Genomic DNA, 18,929 nt, shown 5'->3' on the forward strand with positions numbered 1-18,929 from the left:
ATTAAACTATATTCTGAAAGGAATTCCAGTTCATATTCTGAGCTTCTTCAACTCCCAAGTTTATTGTTATTAAAAATGCAAGTACAAATTAAACAAGGAGGATTTGGCATTACAAAATTGAAATTATATCACCAAGGTTACTTATTGTCAAATACTAGTTACTGAAATTTTTTTGGAGGAATGTATTAAGATAAATATTACTTTGGGCGGGAATTAAAAACTGTCAGATGAAAGTTCCAAACCAACGACATGTGGTTTGACAGTGGGTTGACATAAATGGACTTTTTGCATCCTTGCTTCTGCTAGAAGACTGATATTCATACATTAGAAAGATAATACTGTACCATGGCTCCCTTGGAATGATGGATATTCCTACACATACAACATACAGATTGCTTGTAGACGTAGATTGTATATGGATAAATATAAGGATATTTTGAGTCCATTTACAGAAAAGCATAATGATGTTATACTCATTAGAATAATTGTAATACTTCTATACAGTGGTACCTTGGGTTAAGTACGGTACTTAATTCGTTCTGGAGGTCCATTCTTAATCTGAAACTGTTCTTAACCTGAGGTACCACTTTAGCTAATGGGGTACCGCCGGAGCACGATTTCTGTTCTCATCCTGAAGCAAAGTTCTTAACCCGAGGTAATATTTCTGGGTTAGCAGAGTCTGTAACCTGAAGCATATGTAACCTGAAGGGTATGTAACCTGAGGTACCACTGTATTTACATACGTATATATGTATATATTTACAGATTGTATTATACCACAGTTTCAAGTAATTTTCTTTTTGTTTCATTTTGTTTTGTGTTCACTTTTCCTCACCTTTTAATTATCTTTCTCTACTGAAATGTTTCAATAAAATATAAATATAAAAAATAGAGAATACTGCATAATTCATCCCTCATGATCTAGTTTTCTGCTTCTTTTTAAAAAAACATCTCCTTAATATGCAGAATCTTTCTCTCAAGCACCACAGATGAATCGCTGTTGCTTGTGTTTTTTTAAGGTTTCCTTCCTTCTTGCCGCAATTAATTAGCAACTGTTTCTTGACTAGCCAGTCACTTTAATGATTACCTGTAGTTTTTAAAAGAGGATTTATGTTTTAGTGTTATACAAAAGCATTTCTATAACTACCGATATGGTGGTTATAGAAACACTTTTGTAAAATAAATATATTGTTGTCCGAATTGTAAATCCACTGGAAAATGATTCCATTGGTTTCATATTTTGCGGCCAGCTTTCGTCTTCAGCTGTTAACACAGTGTTGTGAAAACAATTTATTAAAAATAGCCTACATCTTTTCTCGAAGCAAACATTTGACTGACCACTGATCAGAATGGAATCCTGTCAAAGGAGTATATCTATGTAAACTAATCAGAACTCAAACACTGAACCTTTTTCCTAGAAATGATTTATTAACCATCCGCGTTGCAAGTTATTCTATGAATTATTTCAAAATTAGCTGTAGTGGGTGGTGGTTCTGAAGGAGAAAATTCAGGAACAGGCAAAGAACCAAATTATTTGCATAATATAAATAGCACAAATTAACCACCTCATCACTTCTTTTTGATTTTGAGAAGTCTCTAGGAGTTTCTGTTGCCTGCTTAGTAAGTGCTTGGAAGTGTGTCCCAATAAATAAAGTGGGACTTACTCCTGAGTAAACCTAACTAGTATTGGGCTGTCAGTCAATCAGTCTGTCCTTGTTCATTGCTTCTGGCAAGTTTTTTCTTTTGTGTGGTCTCTTCAGAACATCCACGCTTTAGCTGCATTTCCATTGGATCATCCACATCATCTAGAAAGGAGGTGAATACCATATTACTGCAAAACTGCTCATAATATGTACACTAACTAAAACTCGAAGGCTGAGTTTCACTGGTGAAGAGATGGAATACTCTTTTTATGTCTCAACTGAAATGTCCCCTTGGTCAAATCCAATAGCGCCTGACTAAATTAAGGGAGCACTTGAAATGTAATTGCAAATAAAATACTTAGGCTGGGTTCCAGAAGCTACTTCAGGCACACTCAGGGACTTGAGTTTGCCAGGAGGGATTTTCTATTTCTCCCCCACTGCCCCCCTTCTTCTTCTCTCTCCCCTCTCCACCACCAGTAGCATCTAGTTTTGAAAGTTCCCTCCATTTCAAAAGTGGTTTAACATATTGTGAGAAAAGTCTCACTGGGCACGTAGAACCAGCTGTGAAAATTTTAGAATCCTGGCTTTAATATCTTTAAAGATACATAAACAATATTAACTATGCCTCCTGGAGGAATTAGTTCCTTGTACTTTCCAAAACATACTAAAGCAAAATACTAAACAATGACCAGTTTAGGAAGTAATATACATGTAATGACTTTTTTTCCCAAGAAAAAATTTCTAAGAATGTTTTTCCCCCCTCAGAATCTTGTGAAAAGAAATCCATTATACATTTTCATATTTTTTTAGCAAAGCCTTTCCTGAATCTCCTTACAGCCTCTGCCATTTGGCATTCCGTTCCTTAGCATCACTCCTCATTATCAATCTCTAACCTCCTGCTTTATCCATATATAATGCAGATTATAAACTGCCTAGGCAGTGATAAAAACAAAAGTCTAAGGGTGACATCTAACACTGAGCAAATGGATTTCTGCTCACACAGAGAACCAGTGTGGTGTAGTGGTTAAGAGCGGTGGACTCGTAATCTGGTGAACTGGGTTTGCGTCTCCGCTCCTCCACATGCAGCTGCTGGGTGACCTTGGGCAGGTCACACTTCTCTGAAGTCTCTCAGCCCCACTCACCTCACAGAGCGTTTGTTGTGGGGGAGGAAGGGAAAGGAGAATGTTAGCCGCTTTGAGACTCCTGAAGGGGAGTGAAAGGCGGGATATCAAATCCAAACTCCTCCTCCTCCACAATAGGATTTTCCTTATCCCTGCTGCCCCCCAGCCCTCTGGAGTAGATTTTAGGGGAGACAGTACATTACACCAAAGGTGCCCATTCCACTAGGGGACAGACATAATTGGATTCGTCTTAATTTTGTCTGAGGCTCTGAAAATAGTCTTGAAAGTGCATAAACAATGCCTGGAGAAATCTCTGAAGGGACTGAGTAGCAGGCCTTTAATATCCTGCAGAAGTTCACTTCCCACGAAGAGCAGCAAAACTATGCACAATTTGCACATATATTTTAAAGGCAGAATGGAACCTTTCTTAATAAAGAATTTGAATTACCTAGATGCAGATTATAAAGAGAGATCTACAACATTGTTACTTTTAATTGTAGAGACGCTACCAGGCTTTTACAGTGGTACTTCGGGTTAAGAACTTAATTCATTCTGGAGGTCCATTCTTAACCTGAAACTGTTCTTAATCTGAGGTACCACTTTAGCTAATGGGGCTTCCCGCTGCCACCGCCGCACAATTTCTGTTCTCATCCTGAAGCAAAGTTCTTAACCCGAGGTACTATTTCTGGGTTAGTGGAGTCTGTAACCTGAAGCGTCTGTAACCCGAGGTACCACTGTATTATGGTTAGATTTCAGAATCAAGAGAAACCCACAATCCCTGCCAAGTTGAAAGAGCTCTGTACCAGCCTACGGACGCACCTCTTGTGAGCTGAGCCGTTTTATACTGTTCTTCTCTAACCTGTTTCATCAGCTGTAGATTGTGATCACTGACTTCTTTATGGTTTACAATAGGAAAGGGATAATCTTTACCTAATGGAAAACATAGGAAATAATGACAGAAAGGAAACAGAATTACTAACAGTAACTCTTCGAATTAATTGTATCAGATCTTGGTAGAACCTTTTCAAATTCCTGACTGAATACCAAAATGGAATTCCATTTCCAGCTGCAGACAAACACAACTGGCTTAATAGTTAGACCAAATAAACACAATGGGCAGATAAAGGCAGTCATGGGAAGAAGGGCGCTCGCTTGCTAAGTCCCTGAATGAGGAGAGAGAACAGGATTTGACACCAGGGAAGCAGAAACTTCAGAGCGGCTAAGGTGAGCTGGGTGCAGTGGTTAATGGTACTTGGGAAACAGAAAGCTGCACTCTCATTGCAGCTCAGGGAATAGAGGAACATGTCAATTCCAAAGCTGGGAAACTGGTCATTTGACCCAGCAATGGGGTCATTGGAAGTGAGACAGTGCAACACAGTATGGTGAAGGGGATACCTTCTGAGAGCCTGCCCTGACTGGAGGGGGCAGACAGAAAGGAGGATAGGAAGCTTAGGTACTGAGAGGGAGGGGGAAATATGGTAAAATCAGGGAAAGCAGGGCCCTACTCTGCTGGGTACATAGTGAAAATTTATTTTGTTTTGAGTATTACCTATAATGCAGCCTGCCTCTATCTGTATCTCTTCTGGTGCTACCCGAGGTTCATAAATGTACTGGGAGGGGAAATTCTTCAGCACCGGGAGGTATTTTCTGAAAAATATAATTAGTGCACACCTTGTGTTGTTAACTGTTTCTATTATTATTATATTATAATTATATTATAAATTATTATAATAATTTAACTCTGGGCAGCTCCCAATCGAGTGTTAAAAACAATACAGCATTAAATATTAAAAACTTCCCTAAACATGGCTGTCTTCAGATGTCTTTTAAAGATAGGATAGCTGCTAATTTCCTTGACATCTGATGGGAGGGCATTCCACAGGGCGGGTGCCACTACCGAGAAGGCCCTCTGTCTGGTTCCCTGTAACCTCACTTCTCGCAATGAGGGAACCGCCAGAAGGCCCTCGGCGCTGGATCTCAGTGTCTGGGTTGAACGATGGGGGTGGAAATGCTCCTTCAGGTATACAGGACCGAAGCCATTTAGGGTTTTAAAGGTCAGCACCAACACTTTGATTTGTGCTTGGAAATGTACCGGAAGCCATTGCAGATCTCTCAGGACTGGTGTTATGTGGTCCCAGCGGCCACACACAATCACCAGTCTAGCTGCCGCATTCTGGATTAGTTGTAGTTTCCAGGACACCTTCAAAGGTAGCCCCACATAGAGTGCATTGCAGTAGTCCAAGCGGGAGATAACTAGACCATGCACCACTCTGGTGATACAGTACACGAGCAGGAAGGGTCTCAGTCTGCGTACCAGATGGAGCTGGTAGACAGCCGCCCTGGACACAGAATTAACCTGCGCTTCCATGGATAGCTGTGAGACCAAATTGACTCCCAGGCTGCACACCTGGTTCTTCAGGGGCACAGTTACCCCATTCAGGACCAGGGAGTCCCCCACACCCACCCGCCCCCTGCCCCCCCAAACAGTACTTCTGTCTTGTCAGGATTCAACCTCAATCTGTTAGCCGCCATCCAAGCTCCAACTGCCTCCAGGCACTCACACAGGACATTCACCGCCTTCACTGGTTCTGATTTAAAAGAGAGGTAGAGCTGGGTGTCATCTGTATACTGATGAACACCTAACCCAAACCCCCTGATGATCTCTCCCAGCGGCTTCATATAGATATTAAAAAGCATGGGGGAGAGGACGGAACCCTGGGGCACCCCACAAGTGGGAGCCCAGGGGTCTGAACACTCATCCCCCAACACCACTTTCTGGACACGGCCCAGGAGAAATGAGCAGAACCACATTATTATTATTATTATTATTATTATTATTATTATTATTATTATTATTATTATTATTAATGCTGCCCTCCATCTGAAGATCACAGGTTAGTTTACAGTAAAAAACACAAAAATACATAACATAATAACAAATATAACACTATTCCCTCAATTTAAAAGATTATAGATAGTTTAATTAGCCAAAGGCCCAGGAGAAGAGGAACTTTTCAGATTCAGGACAGACAAATGGAAGTAATGCAATTTTAACACAATGCCTATTTAATTTACAGAATTTGCAAGTTGCCTGCTTGGGCCACCTTGTAAAATACCATTGGGAGAATGCAGATTCACAGAGAGAACTTGCTCAGTCCAACCCTTCAACCCTTAGTCCAACCCTGAGGTGCGGATCAGGTGAGTTTGCCCTCTTAATACATACTCTCCGAATTCTTCCACTATTCCTGCTTGCCTTCTTGTGGACATCTTAAAAAGCGTCCGATTGGCTACTGTGGGATGTGGACAAGATGAACCACTGTTCTTATCCAACAGCACTGCTCTTACGTTTTATAGCATGATAGACCCTGACGTATCAACCATGCGTACTCACCGGATGTATTGCCCTTCGGGATCTGTGCGCTTGCCAAAGCGAACAGGACAGAAAATGCGGGAGTACTGGTGAAAGAAAGCGCTGGCTGACAGCCACATCCAGTTCCCGGCATTCACGCTATAATCTGCATCCAGAAGCAATTCTTCAAACACCTGTAGTTGAGGAGAGTCATGCCATTAAAATAAGACACAGTGCGAAGTTGGGCTGAACTGAACCCACATGAAATTGCTGACTCTTCTCAAATTGCAGGGGGGCGGGGGATTTTGCAAACCTGGGTGGTAGTGTGACTGGGCAAGATGTTTCAGGGGAATCCTAGGAGGTGAGGAGTTACTAAGTGGACTTCCTTTCCATCCCCCTCATTGTCTTTTTTATTTGTTTCAAAGTGCCAGCAGCAAGAGCTACGGCTTCCCAGCATGCCTCAGGAATTATGTCTATGCCGGCAGTGGAATCATGGGATCTAACGTCCCTGTGAAACCGCCCCCCCCAAAAAAAACCCAACATGGACACAGAAGACTAGATATAAGGGACAAGTTTAAGTTAGAACCTTTCCCTGAGACATCAATGTGAGGAATTATTATGAACCATTCAATCATGTAAGCCATCACTCATATTCTGTACTGGTATAGATTTACCACCTTAGAACTATATGTAATTTTTACCATGATTTACTTAACAGTGCAATCCTATACGTGTCTACTCAGAAGTATATTCTGCTGAGTTGCTCACAAGAGAGTGAGCATAGGATTACAGCCTTAACACCTTTTCATTCCAAAGGATACTTGCTGTTCACTCCAATCAAAATTATGTTTGCAATAAACTCCACCCCCCACCCCCCAGTTTGCTAAGGGGAATGCTAACATTAAACACTGAGGTTGCTTTCAGATTCCCTAGAAAGTTTGCTTTTTACAGGACTATGCCAATCAGGGCAGAAGGCAAAATAAGTACTGCAAACCTGCATTCCTTCTTCCCAACTGATCCAGAGGTCTCCACGTGTCAGGAAACAGGCCACCGCGTGGCGAGCAAGATGGTGGATCCAGCCTTCCTGATGGAGCTGAGTCATAATGGCATCAATCCAGGGAAATCCTGTCTGTGCCTAAGAAATAGAACAATTTCAATTTTCTTGATCTGCTCAGATACGCTGCACTCCCACCTTGTAACTCTCACAATAGTTGACATTCTCTCTTCTTACAGAGACTAAGGACCGAATGGATGTGATGACAAATTCACCATTATTGATTTATTTCCCGTATTTGTAGTCTGCCCTTCCCCCAAAAGTCCCAGGGCGGAAAAACATAGCAGAGGTAAAGCATCTTAAACCGTAACATTTATATAATTCCAGCATCAGCAAAATACTGTAGACAATGGCCTCAGAGTACTAAAACAGTCCAAGGAATCAACATACCGTTTTCCATTTGTGGAGTTTCTCTGCATCTTGGTACCAATCTATCTGAAGACAGATGGGATTCCCAACCATTTTTGTAAAGTTGGGGGTTGCTGATGCTACCGTATAAAAGAATTCCCTCCACAGTAGCTGTCCTTGAAGAGATACTGGTGGCAGGGAATGGTTCTTTGACTGTAATATTGATCATGGAACACGAAAAAAATGGGAAGCATGATTTAGCTCAACAATTTGTAACATTTAATGTGGTTTAAGCACTGAAAGCAGCAAGCCAGAACCTTTCACAAGCTATTTTGTTCTTCCAGTGTTTTATATATGCAATTGTTTTATGTTTTTATTGTATTGTAAATCGCACTGAGATGCCTCATGGAAGAGACTCAGATGAAATTAAATAATAGTATTTCCAAGCCTATTAGGAGATCCTAATACCTTGCTGTGCTTAAAATGGAATCCTAACACTTTATAAAGCTAACTATAAGTATTTTAAAACCTTATGAATTGGGCAAATATAACAAATTACACCTTGTGCTTTAAAAAAATTCAGTATACACAATTGTACATAGAGTATATTACATCATCTTAATCCAGATAATCCAATCAAGGCATTGCTTGGTAAGACCACTGATCTAGATGGAGATTTACAAAAAGTTTCATATGGTTTCACTGCACTCGCTTACAAATTCAGGCATGGAACTGGGAGATCCTCTTGGACTCTGTTAACTAGGGAGGTGCAGGTGACATCAGTTCCTAGGAGTGCCTTTTACCAGCAAAGACTGGTTCACCAGCTGCAACCCTAGCTGCAGAAAGCAGATCTAGCCTCAGTTACATATACATGACTCAAGCTTCACCAAGGGCAATGAGCAAGCATGCAACTTCCTGGACCAAAGATTGCAGCTGCTGTGCTCCTCTCCCAATTCTCCTACTGCTGGGCTGCCCATGGCTAAGCCTTGGTTTGACTTAGTTTTACATCTGAACACATGGTTACTCTTGCTCAGTCAAATCACAAGCTGTAACCAAGGTTTGTTCTTGATTTACTCCTCATGGTTTGTCTTGGGAAAAGAAACCACGAGCTTGGGTTTGGAAATCGCACCAAACCAAACCATGACCTAACCCTGGTTAGCGCAGCCGGACTGGAGGAATGATGCAGTTGCCATGATATTCACTCCAGGAACTCTTACATTTCATCATTTGTGCTAACCCATGGTTTGCATTAATGTTATATGTGGACTGGACCAGTAGTTACATCCAGCCTAGAGTATTGTAATGCTCTCTATGTAGGGCTGCATGTAAAGACAATCTGGAAATTTCAGCAGGTGCAAAATTCAGCCTCCAGCATGCTTATGTGCAATGGGCAGTTTGAGCATGTCACACAACAGTTTTGCATCAGTTGCACTGGTGAACCATTTCTTTCTCAGCTTAATTTGAAGTGCTAGGACTGACCATTAAAGCTCTGAACAGTTTGCGACCAGGTTATCTGAAGAACTCCTACTATGCCTATACGAAACTGCTCAAGTCCTAAGATTGGCCTCCTCTCAGACCTGTCACTAAAGTTGAATGGGTTGCCGGGTACTAGGGTCATGGACCTTTTCAGTGGTGGCCCCACATTTGTGCAATTACCTCCCCTGAAAACTCCACTTGGCCCCGTCTCTTGTAGACAGTCATTAAGCAATCCTTAAAGACTTTTCTTGATATTATTGATGGCCTGGCCCCTATATACCCCCCCTTTTTTTTTTTTACTTTGCTGGTGATTTTATCATGTTTGTGCAAATGTTTTGGTTTTAACATTTCATATGTGGGCCTGCACTAAAAGATGGGGTAGAAATAATAATATTGTTTATTTATACCCTGCCCTTCCCTGTTCAGAAAACCGGGCTCAGGGTGGCTAACAACAAATTTAAAACCCTTAATTGTGATACAACAAAAAAAGTATAAAATACAGTATAAAAGCATGAATAACAATAAATTCAAAATTCAAAAACCAATTTAGGGGAAAATCCATCCAATATGTTAAAGAAATAAATCATGCCTAGCTGCTGTAGGAAAAATAACATGCTTTTTCTGGGAATGGAAATTTGTCACATTTCCTTGCTTAACATGTAGCTAAGCTGCATACTGCAAACTTACCTGAGCATAAATTTTTGACAGCCTGTGAAAAAACATTCGAACTGATAAACAGCCCAAGCTGAAATAGGGACTCAAGCCTGTAGTACTTGGAAGCAGAGAATTTGGGATTGTTCTCGGCTTAGCAAACTTTGCTACCCAACCCTAAAAAGAGAAACACAAAGCAGAAGAAGCACAGCTGCTATAACTGGAATGACAGCTGTGCTACAATGAGGCAGTGGGTTCTATAAGCAAACCTTATTCCTCTTTGTTTTACCTTTGTATGAAACCCTTTATATAAGCCACCTTTGATAAAATTCAATGGAAAGGGCTAGAAATAGTTTAAAAACAAGTAAATCTATAGCATGCCTATGCTCCATGCTAAGAACACAGCCTCTGTTGGTGAAAAGCAGCGTCCCGTGCACAGCGGAAGGATGAGGAGTACGTGCTACATACTCTATATTGCTTTATTTACAGTTCAAAGCTGGTATGTTACAGAAAAACATCTTGCCTCTGCCGGAGCAGAAAATGCATCCTCTCTCCTCTAAAGCACGGAGAGAACAACACTGAACTGCAAAGAACAGTGAAAACAGGAAACCAGTGTACGTCACATCCAGTCTCCTCTTCCCGTGGGAACCCAACAGTGCATTTACTGTGGAATGTAAACAACCTGTCTCGTGACAAGCACTTCGCTGCACAGAGAAGGAGAGCAGAAACCAACAGCCTCCACACTAGTAGTAGTGAAAGTGGTGCCATCCACATGCTGTGAACTACAACTCCCATCATCCTTGACCAATGGTCACACTAGGTGGAGCTGATGGGATTTGTTGTCTGCAACACCTGGAAGGCACTTGGTTGGCTATCCTTGCTCCACACTATAGTTATGTGCTGACAAACCTGAGCCAAAACAAGTTCAATACCTTGCTACACAAAGGGCTTCCTCAGCTGATATTAGATTGTCAATGTGTATAACAGGTACATAAGTAATTGTACATGAATGATTCTCAGTACTTGTGCCAGCAGTCTACATCAGCTGTGTTGTTCTCGATACCTTTCTATTTTCACCTAAGGATTGTGTTATACAGGAACTTACAAGAAGCAGCAGCAAGAAAAGATAAGAAAAGAAGAAATGTTGTGCTCGCTTCGGCAGCACGTATACTAGAAAAGAAGAAATATATTAATATTGGAATTAGCCTCATAGGTTATACACCGTACATATGAACCAAATATGTTGCACATACTGGGCTAGACCTTTATGATAGGAAATAACCAGTAAAATTTTCAGAGTTATTATCATTCAATCTGTTGCACTTTGTGTACTGTGACAAACCTGAGCCAGCATAATATAGTGGTCAGAGTGGTAGTCGTTAGAGACCCCAAGAGCACTATTGCACCCATGGGTGCCGCACTGGTGACCCATGACATGCAGAATAAAGATAAATATTGGAAGGCAATTTTTTAAAAGGAAACAAAAAGCTGTGGGACTTTCTAGATGACTTCAGATATGAATTCTTTAGGAGATGGTAAGTGGCTTGCATTTAGATTGTTCTTGCAAAGGTGATCAGAAAGACTGCTGATTATCCTCTCACAAACAACATGAGAAAGGACAGATACACCTTGAATTAAGACTGACCTGGTTTTTCAGGTGCTCTTCAAGTCGTTGGAGCCCATTAGTTTCCCCTCCTCTCCAAGATGACTTGTACTCTTTGGAAAACCCAAGGTCCTCAGGGAGAGGCACCCTGTAACACTCGGCCAGACCCACTTCAGGGAGAGGACTGAGTTTTCTAAGAAGGAAATAAAGAGACTTATTTTGAAAACCAAATGTTATACCATAATGAGGCAAACAAACACAATCAGCTTGTTTTATCACAGAACAAGTGGATGCAGCAGAAAGTGTTGCTTGTTACCATCACTGGAAACCACCCATGTCCTAAAGCCAACAGAAAAGGAAGAAACATAATAGACTGGAATAGCTGCCTCCCTTGCCTTCCTATCTTTGCACAATCAGGCCCAACATATCATGCTATGTTTCTAGGAAACACTGCAGTGGTCATGCAAATTAGTGTCCCGAGCTGGGATAACAGGATTAATTAAAATAAGTTGTAAAATGATCATCAATTCATAGCCTCAGTTCATACTTTTTGTACATCTCTGTATTCATGAGATCGACAGCTGGTATTGTGCTAAGTAATGCTTACAAAAAAAAAAAAAATCTTTCAAAACATGCCAGTATACTGAGACTGTCTGGCCATTTGAGATCCCAATATATCAGTCATAATCAAATCCATTGTATGGATAGATTTCAAATGAAGTACCGGTATTTCACCGCAAGGCAGATTTTTCAAATTCTGATACGTTCATAAAACCTGTTCAGAGCCCCAACACTGGTTTTCAAATGTGATCATCACAAGTGGACAGTTTACTAAAGCACTACAATAATAATAATAATAATAATAATAATAATAATAATAATAATAATAATAATAATAATAATAATTTTTATTTATATCCTGCCCTCCCCAGCCGAAGCCGGGCTCAGGGCGGCTAACAACAATAAAACAGTACAAAAGTACAACACAAACAACACTCTAAAATAATTCATTATAAAATTAATTAAATATCCCAGAAGATAATTATGTAACAAAACTAAAAGTAATTTGACTCTCAATTTGGACATTATGAAAACAAGGATACATTAATCTTTTCATAAGTCACATGGATAAAACTTTTTTGCTTGGCAAAAAATACTTATTGCAAAATTATTTTAGATTGTCTTTTGTAAACCACTTTAGCTTGAATAGGTGGTATATAAATGGTCTTAAATAAATAAAATCATTTTACAGTGAGCCAGCTATTCCTAGAGTAAAATTTCTATGTTCTGGTGGTACAATTATTCCTTACTGTGAATTCTCAGCTGTAATGTCTTGCACAGGCATCTCGGGATCTCCAAGCACTGTTAGTATTTGAAGAAACCTTTTGTACGTCAGTGGTGGTGTCCCTCCATTTAGTTCCACAATCCTGTATAACACAAGATGATTACACTATGAACAGAAACCGCCTGCAAAAGGATGGAACTTGGGTCACAGCAGAGGAACTAAATTTTCTGTAAAACTTTGTTCAGTGATGTTTATTCCCTAATGTGTTTAGCGCTGCAGCCTAAACTCTTCATTTTAATGTCTGCGCTCATAATAGTGGCCAGTTCTGCAGCAGAAAGGAGTGAAGATCTGCATCAGCAACAGAAAAATATCTATGCTTGCAGAATGCAAGCTAGGTTTGCATGTTTGTTATGCTGTAAAACCACTAATGGCCCCCCAGGAGATAAGCTTTCTTCCCCTTGGTCAGCTCCGTACCGTCTGACGTCATACAAAGTGTGCCCCACCAAAGAAAATACTTCAAATCCCATTTCTTTCCCCATAACTTGGATAGTCTTCTCCATTTCCTTGTAATATGGTTCAATCTCGTCATCGAAAGTCACTTGGGTAATATTCCACTTTTGAACATGTTCCCGCAATACAGCCTCATACTCCCCTTGAATAATCCATAAGCAAGAGTTCAATTTCTTTAAGTTTGTCTGGAGATCTTCCAGAGTCTGCAGGAGAAAATACCAACGTTTAGTTCCCATCCTAGTTGCAGATGTCAAAAAATTTCTATCCAATAGGTAAACAGGATATACGATTTCGGAAGACTTCAGTGCAGCTAGCAAAGTGGGGTTGTCATGTAGCCGGAGACCCTTCCGAAAAAGATGAATAGTCCGATGAGGCATGTTGGATATTTATTTCACACGTGAAGGAAGAAATGTGGGGAGAATTCAGATCTACAATAATGGGGGAAGAAAAGAAGTCAGGGTTTGGTATATATTGCAGTGGTATACAGAAACAGTCTGGTAAGGCTGCTAGTTTAAAGAATATAAAAATTAAGTTTTATTATTAACTCTTGGAAAACAAATCCATCCTAAGCACAAGCTCACATGTGTCCACTATGGAGACACGATGTTAAACAAAACAGGCCCCAACATTATGTCAAAATAGAAAGAAAGCCTGAAATTGTTATTTAGGAGAACTGAATTTAATTCTAAAGTATATTCTGGAAATTTGGAACAGCTCAAGGGGCCAAAAAAAGTGGTTACATCACACGCTACATTAGAAGCAAAAAAAGCTTGTTTTGATGAATTGGAAGAATCGCAAAAAGATTCCACTGAGCATATGGATTGATAATATGGACAGATGCTACATACATACGAAAGAACTACAGCTTAGCTACATACGAAAGAACTGCTTGTCAACGCCAAATAAGAATGGATAAATACAAAGAAATTTGGAACAAATATCTAAGTGACAAGGCGGATAACAGTGGGAAATAGAGGGGAGAGAAAGTGGTGAGAAACAAGGAGTAGGCATAGGGATATTACTGTATCTAAATTTGTGTTATTATTGTTATTATGGTTTTTGTTGTATGTGTCTTTCTAGCTTGGTGTTTGTACTGATTAATATATTTTTTAATTTTTTTAAAAAAGAAAGAAAGCCTGGCTGAAGGAGGAGGAAAGTAGTAAAGCCTAAAAGGAAGTGATCTACATGCCAGCCAAGAAGGAACCAACAGAAGGAAGATCAGGTTCCCTCACCCCAGTTCAGGTAACTAACTTGGATGTCCCATGTCCTAGTGTTATGAGGGAGTAAATCTTCTATTCACTTTATCAATATCTGCATATTGCAGTAAACAGCAGAGGAGGTAAAGAACAGGAAGACAGGAAGCACAATGGCATCTAGGTCACAGGAAGCCAAGCAGACTCCTCAGAATAGAAAGAATACCTACTTAGGTGCAGCTGGAAATTTGGAAAAGCAGCTTTCAAAAATAATTTTCAAAAAGATGGTATCTGATGGACTGACTGCACCCTGACAGAAAACATTCACAACACTCTATTTGTTGCTTGCTGTACCATACTTTTAGACTCTCCAGGCTCAGTCCCATCTCAAGCATGTAGAAGGTTAGAAATCAATGTGACTGCAGATATATTGGTTTTGAAGTCTGCACTGGTATAAATTTATGGTGAATTCAGAATGCAGCTTTCCAGCACAGAATCCAAAATCTAGTTGTTCCTGGTCATTATTCTATCCTTGGCCATAGCTCAACGAACACATGCATTAGCATGCATTATATGTTAAAATAAAAAGCTGTAATCGGGATTAGCAACATTTATCCAGCAGGATAAATTTCTGCCTTCAGAGGAGAGCGACCAGGTGCAAAAAAAAAGAGACCAGAGCTCTTGCACCTCCAATAGTTAGAAGAGGGGATTTCAGCAGGTATACTCACTATGGTGCTGATGCAGCTTGCATCTTTTACACACCTGTCCAAGGTGCAGATGCCCATTCCTTTTTATCGCCCGTCTCCCTAACCAGTGGCGACTTTCACCCTCTTGCAAATTCTCGCTTCAGAGGATGGAGTTTCTTCAGGGCGACCTCGTGGGAAGAAAAAGGGTTTGCGTTCACTCTCCCTTACTGACCTCGGAGATTATCAAATCCGCCGTCGATGCAGTTTGCTTTTTGTCTATGCAGGAAGAGGGACGGGAATCAACCCTGCACGTTACATGCAGAGACGCATTCGGCGAACAGACGCGGAGTTTGGGCTTCGGGGGCGGAGGGGAAGAGCCCCCACCAGGACGGGGAAAGGGGGAAGCCTCCCAGGGCCTTGCCAGGAGCGCCAGGGGGAAGGAGAGGCTCGGTAGCAAGACGGAGGAAAGGGGCGTCCCGTTCCCACCCCACTCTCGAGAGGCGGGCAAGGGGCTGCTGGGGACGCGGGTTACCTGTCTCTCTGCAGCGGCGCAAGGGGCCTTCCGGGCAGCCTCGGCACCAGACCTTCCTCTTTCCGGTAGCGGCTCCTCCAAAGCGGTGGCGGAGGAGCTCAGGGAGGGCGTGACGGTGGTTTAGCAGTCGCTTTTGCCTGGAGATGCGCGGGGTTGTGTTTGCAAGAAGACCGGGAGCCGACTCGGGTCTGGTCTGGGTCTGTTTAGGGAAGCATTTAATGTTTGATGTATTACTGTATTTTAATATTTGGTTGGAAGCCGCCCAGAGTGGCTGGGGAAGCCCAGCCAGATGGGTGGGGTATTAATTAATTATTAATTATTTAATAATAATAATAATAATAATAATAATAATAATAATAATAATAATAATAATAATAGTAATAATAATAGTGCTGCAGCCCTAAGCAGGCAGCAGCAGCAGCAGTGATGTGGGAAGGAAACCCCGCTGCAAAACGGGAAACCGACTGTCGGGGTAATAAATCCCCGAGCCTGGTGTCAGTCACACTGCTCTCAGTCAGACCTTGCTTCTTCTGAGGAAGCGTGTCCAGACTTGGGTTGGTTGTGTGACCGGGTGTAGACCAGTCTGGGAACGTGCTGCTGACACCTTTTTGTCTCCTCTGCTGCTAACAGACAGAGGTTCACGTTCACCAGGGGCAATGTGGAGAGGCAGCGAGGTTGCGTTACTTTCTGCACGTTTATACAGCTTTATGTAGGCACTTGAGACCTATCAGAACGCAAAGGTGGAGGCATCCCATACACATCTATTTATGTCATACATTTCTAGCTTGCCATGCTGTCAGATATCACAACAGGAAAATGATCAGGTCGAATGCCATCGTCCTTTACAGAAAACAGGTGGCTTCATACTCCTGATAGTCAAAACTGACTATCCAACATCCATATGTCAGGCCTGGGGGAACTGTGATCTTTTAGTCTCTAGATGCTGTTGGATTACAATTCCTATTGGCCACACTGGCTGGGGCTGATGTTGGGAGTGCAGGAACATCTGGTTCCCTAGCCCTGCCTTAGGTGAACAGGATTACTTTTTATTGGACCAAGATAAGTGAATGTAGAGGGCTATTAAATGTCAAATCTTATATACCGGAGAATATACAGTGGTACCTCGGGTTAAGTACTTAATTCGTTCCGGAGGTCCATACTTAACCTGAAACTGTTCTTAACCTGAAGCACCACTTTAGCTAATGGGGCCTCCTGCTGCCGCCGCGCCGCTGGAGCCCGATTTCTGTTCTCATCCTGAAGCAAAGTTCTTAACCTGAGGTAATATTTCTGGGTTAGTGGAGTCTATAATCTGAAGTGTATGTAACCTGAAGCGTATGTAACCCGAGGTACCACTGTACTTTAAATACTACCCATGCTAAGTAAGCAAATACCTTGGTAACAAAGTATGGAGCTGTGTGTGGGGAGGAAATAAATTTCACAATATTAATGTGGAAATATGCATATTTCTTACAGCCCACTAGTACCATTTCATATTTAAAAATCACATCTGTATATCTTTTATGTACATGGTAATCATTAACATGCTGAATTATAATGCTTCCCAACAGTGGCGTAGCGTGGGTTGTCAGCACCTGGGGCAAGGCAAGTAATTTGCGCCCCCTAACCCGTGGATTTGCCCCCCCCTAACCCCCAGATGTTGCGCCCGGTGCGGCCGGCCCCCCTGCACCCCCACGCTACGCCACTGCTTCCCAAATCTCTCTCAAGATTCAGAACTCATATTTTTTTGTGATCCAAATCAAAGAAGTGCCCTGGAAGGGAAGGCGATGACACTGTGCCTCTGTCTCTTCTGACACACTGTAAGTGGAATCAGGAGGATCAGGACTAAATCCTCCCAAAATGTTGCAAATGTCTTAGGCCTGTTCTCCCAGTTCACTTGGCATCATCTTCACAGGCACAATCTTCAAACAACAAACTCTGAAGCAATTCCACTGCAAAAAAACTGGACTGGTTAATTGGCTTAAGAACTGAACCCCAAATGCACCTTGTAATGTTTACCTTTTTCTGTTGAGGTCTTTTGACTCCTGCTGGGAATCCCAGGATCATATCCTGTCACACAGTTCAAAGCTGTTCACAGGAATTTGACTGGCATTTATGTGACACCTGGAAGCTTCTGTATGTGCTTGCCTCACACACAATACAATAACTAGGTCACTATGGGCAGAATGTAGGTCACTCTAAATCCCTTCTCCTTCCTCCTGGCAAAAGCTGCAGCTGACTAATGCCCACTTAAAAGAGTACAGGCATGTGATAGGCATCTGGTTTAAGGAGCTATGCAGATTCTATAGGCAAAATAAAATGAAACCTAGCATTGTAGCCATTGCTATTCCTACTCAAAGTAGACCCACTGAGTAGAACACAGTTGGATACAACCCTTAATTACATGCTAAATACCTGGGAGGGGGTTTTTTGGGGGGTAATATTTTATTAAAGTTTTGATAAATACTTGGTTAAAATTATTCAAAGTGAAAAGGGTTCAGGCCAGTGGTGCATTAGGTTTTGCAGCAGAGGCAGTGAAGTCATTGTTTTTAATTATTTTTGAATGTAACTCTTTTTACTGATAATTTTATTGTTTTATTCTTTCTGAGGTTTTTACAACCAAGTGATATATAATATTTTATGAAATAATTACGTGCAGCATACAATTGAAGGCTGCTTTATAATGTTCTTAAGTAGAGTTTTAACTTGCATAACCAAGACTGACATCATATAGCTCCTTACCTGAAACTCACTGAACTCAATCGGAGTTCCTTCTGAATAAACATGTGTAGGATTATGACATTAGATTACAATCAGTGTATACTTACTTATCTTAGTGCCATTGAATATTATCAAATTACATAGAAGCATGCTGTAATATAAATTGCCCAATGATGAAATTCTCCTTTAAAACATGTTGACCTCTTACACATCCAAGTTACTGGCATTTTTTAATCTGCCATAAAGAGTTTAAGGGCATGATCTCTGCTATTGAACAGGGCTTGATTATGTAATGATAAAAGGATAGTGTGGGGTGCAAAACTGTAATTGTAATTTGTAGGGGGCGGGGCATACTTTATGAAGATTTCTTTTTCAGTCTGTCCTGGGCACATAACACTGTATACATATGCTTTTTAATCTCAGTCCTCTAAAGTACATGAGAAATAGTTATCTTGCAAAAGGGGTGAATTTAATGCCTCATTGCACTCCTCACACAGATGGAGATGCACCAATGTGCTTATGCTTTTCTTGTGGTGTGCAGGTCAGCTAAAGATGCTGCCCGGAGTACATGAACAAAAATGGGCTTACAACACCTCCACTATATATATTCAAGACATTTTGTTGTTGTATAGTCGTTTAGTCATGGCCAATTCTTCATGACTAGAGCATGCCAGGCACTTCTGTCTTCTACTGCCTCCCGCAGTTTGGTCAAACTCATGCTGGTAGCTTCGAGAACACTATCCAACCATCTCTTCCCCTG

At 41.2% G+C, this 18,929-nt stretch overlaps 1 protein-coding gene across 5 annotated transcripts; it reads right to left on the minus strand.

The window, feature by feature from the left end:
• Positions 1–1,407: 1,407 nt before the first annotated feature.
• Positions 1,408–17,600, minus strand: LOC309371604 (cryptochrome-1-like). Of its 5 annotated transcripts, none has more exons than XM_081914426.1 (11): positions 17,468–17,600; positions 13,005–13,468; positions 12,556–12,672; positions 11,288–11,438; positions 9,679–9,819; positions 7,558–7,728; positions 7,108–7,248; positions 6,156–6,307; positions 4,314–4,411; positions 3,584–3,694; positions 1,408–1,805 (listed from the first exon to the last, which is right to left on the minus strand). In XM_081914426.1, the coding sequence occupies exons 2-11, from the start codon at positions 13,415–13,417 to the stop codon at positions 1,699–1,701; spliced, it is 1,602 nt and encodes a 533-aa protein (XP_081770552.1). In that variant the 5' UTR covers positions 13,418–13,468; positions 17,468–17,600; the 3' UTR covers positions 1,408–1,698. The 5 variants fall into 5 exon arrangements, with proteins under 5 accessions (XP_081770552.1, XP_081770551.1, XP_081770553.1 ...); XM_081914425.1 differs by lacking the exon at positions 17,468–17,600 and adding an exon at positions 14,996–15,430; XM_081914427.1 differs by lacking the exons at positions 9,679–9,819; positions 17,468–17,600 and adding an exon at positions 14,996–15,431.
• Between the last annotated feature and the right edge of the window lie 1,329 nt (positions 17,601–18,929).

This window comes from Podarcis melisellensis (assembly GCF_964234715.1).
Source record: "Podarcis melisellensis genome assembly, chromosome: 6".
Lineage (NCBI taxonomy): Eukaryota > Metazoa > Chordata > Lepidosauria > Squamata > Lacertidae > Podarcis > Podarcis melisellensis.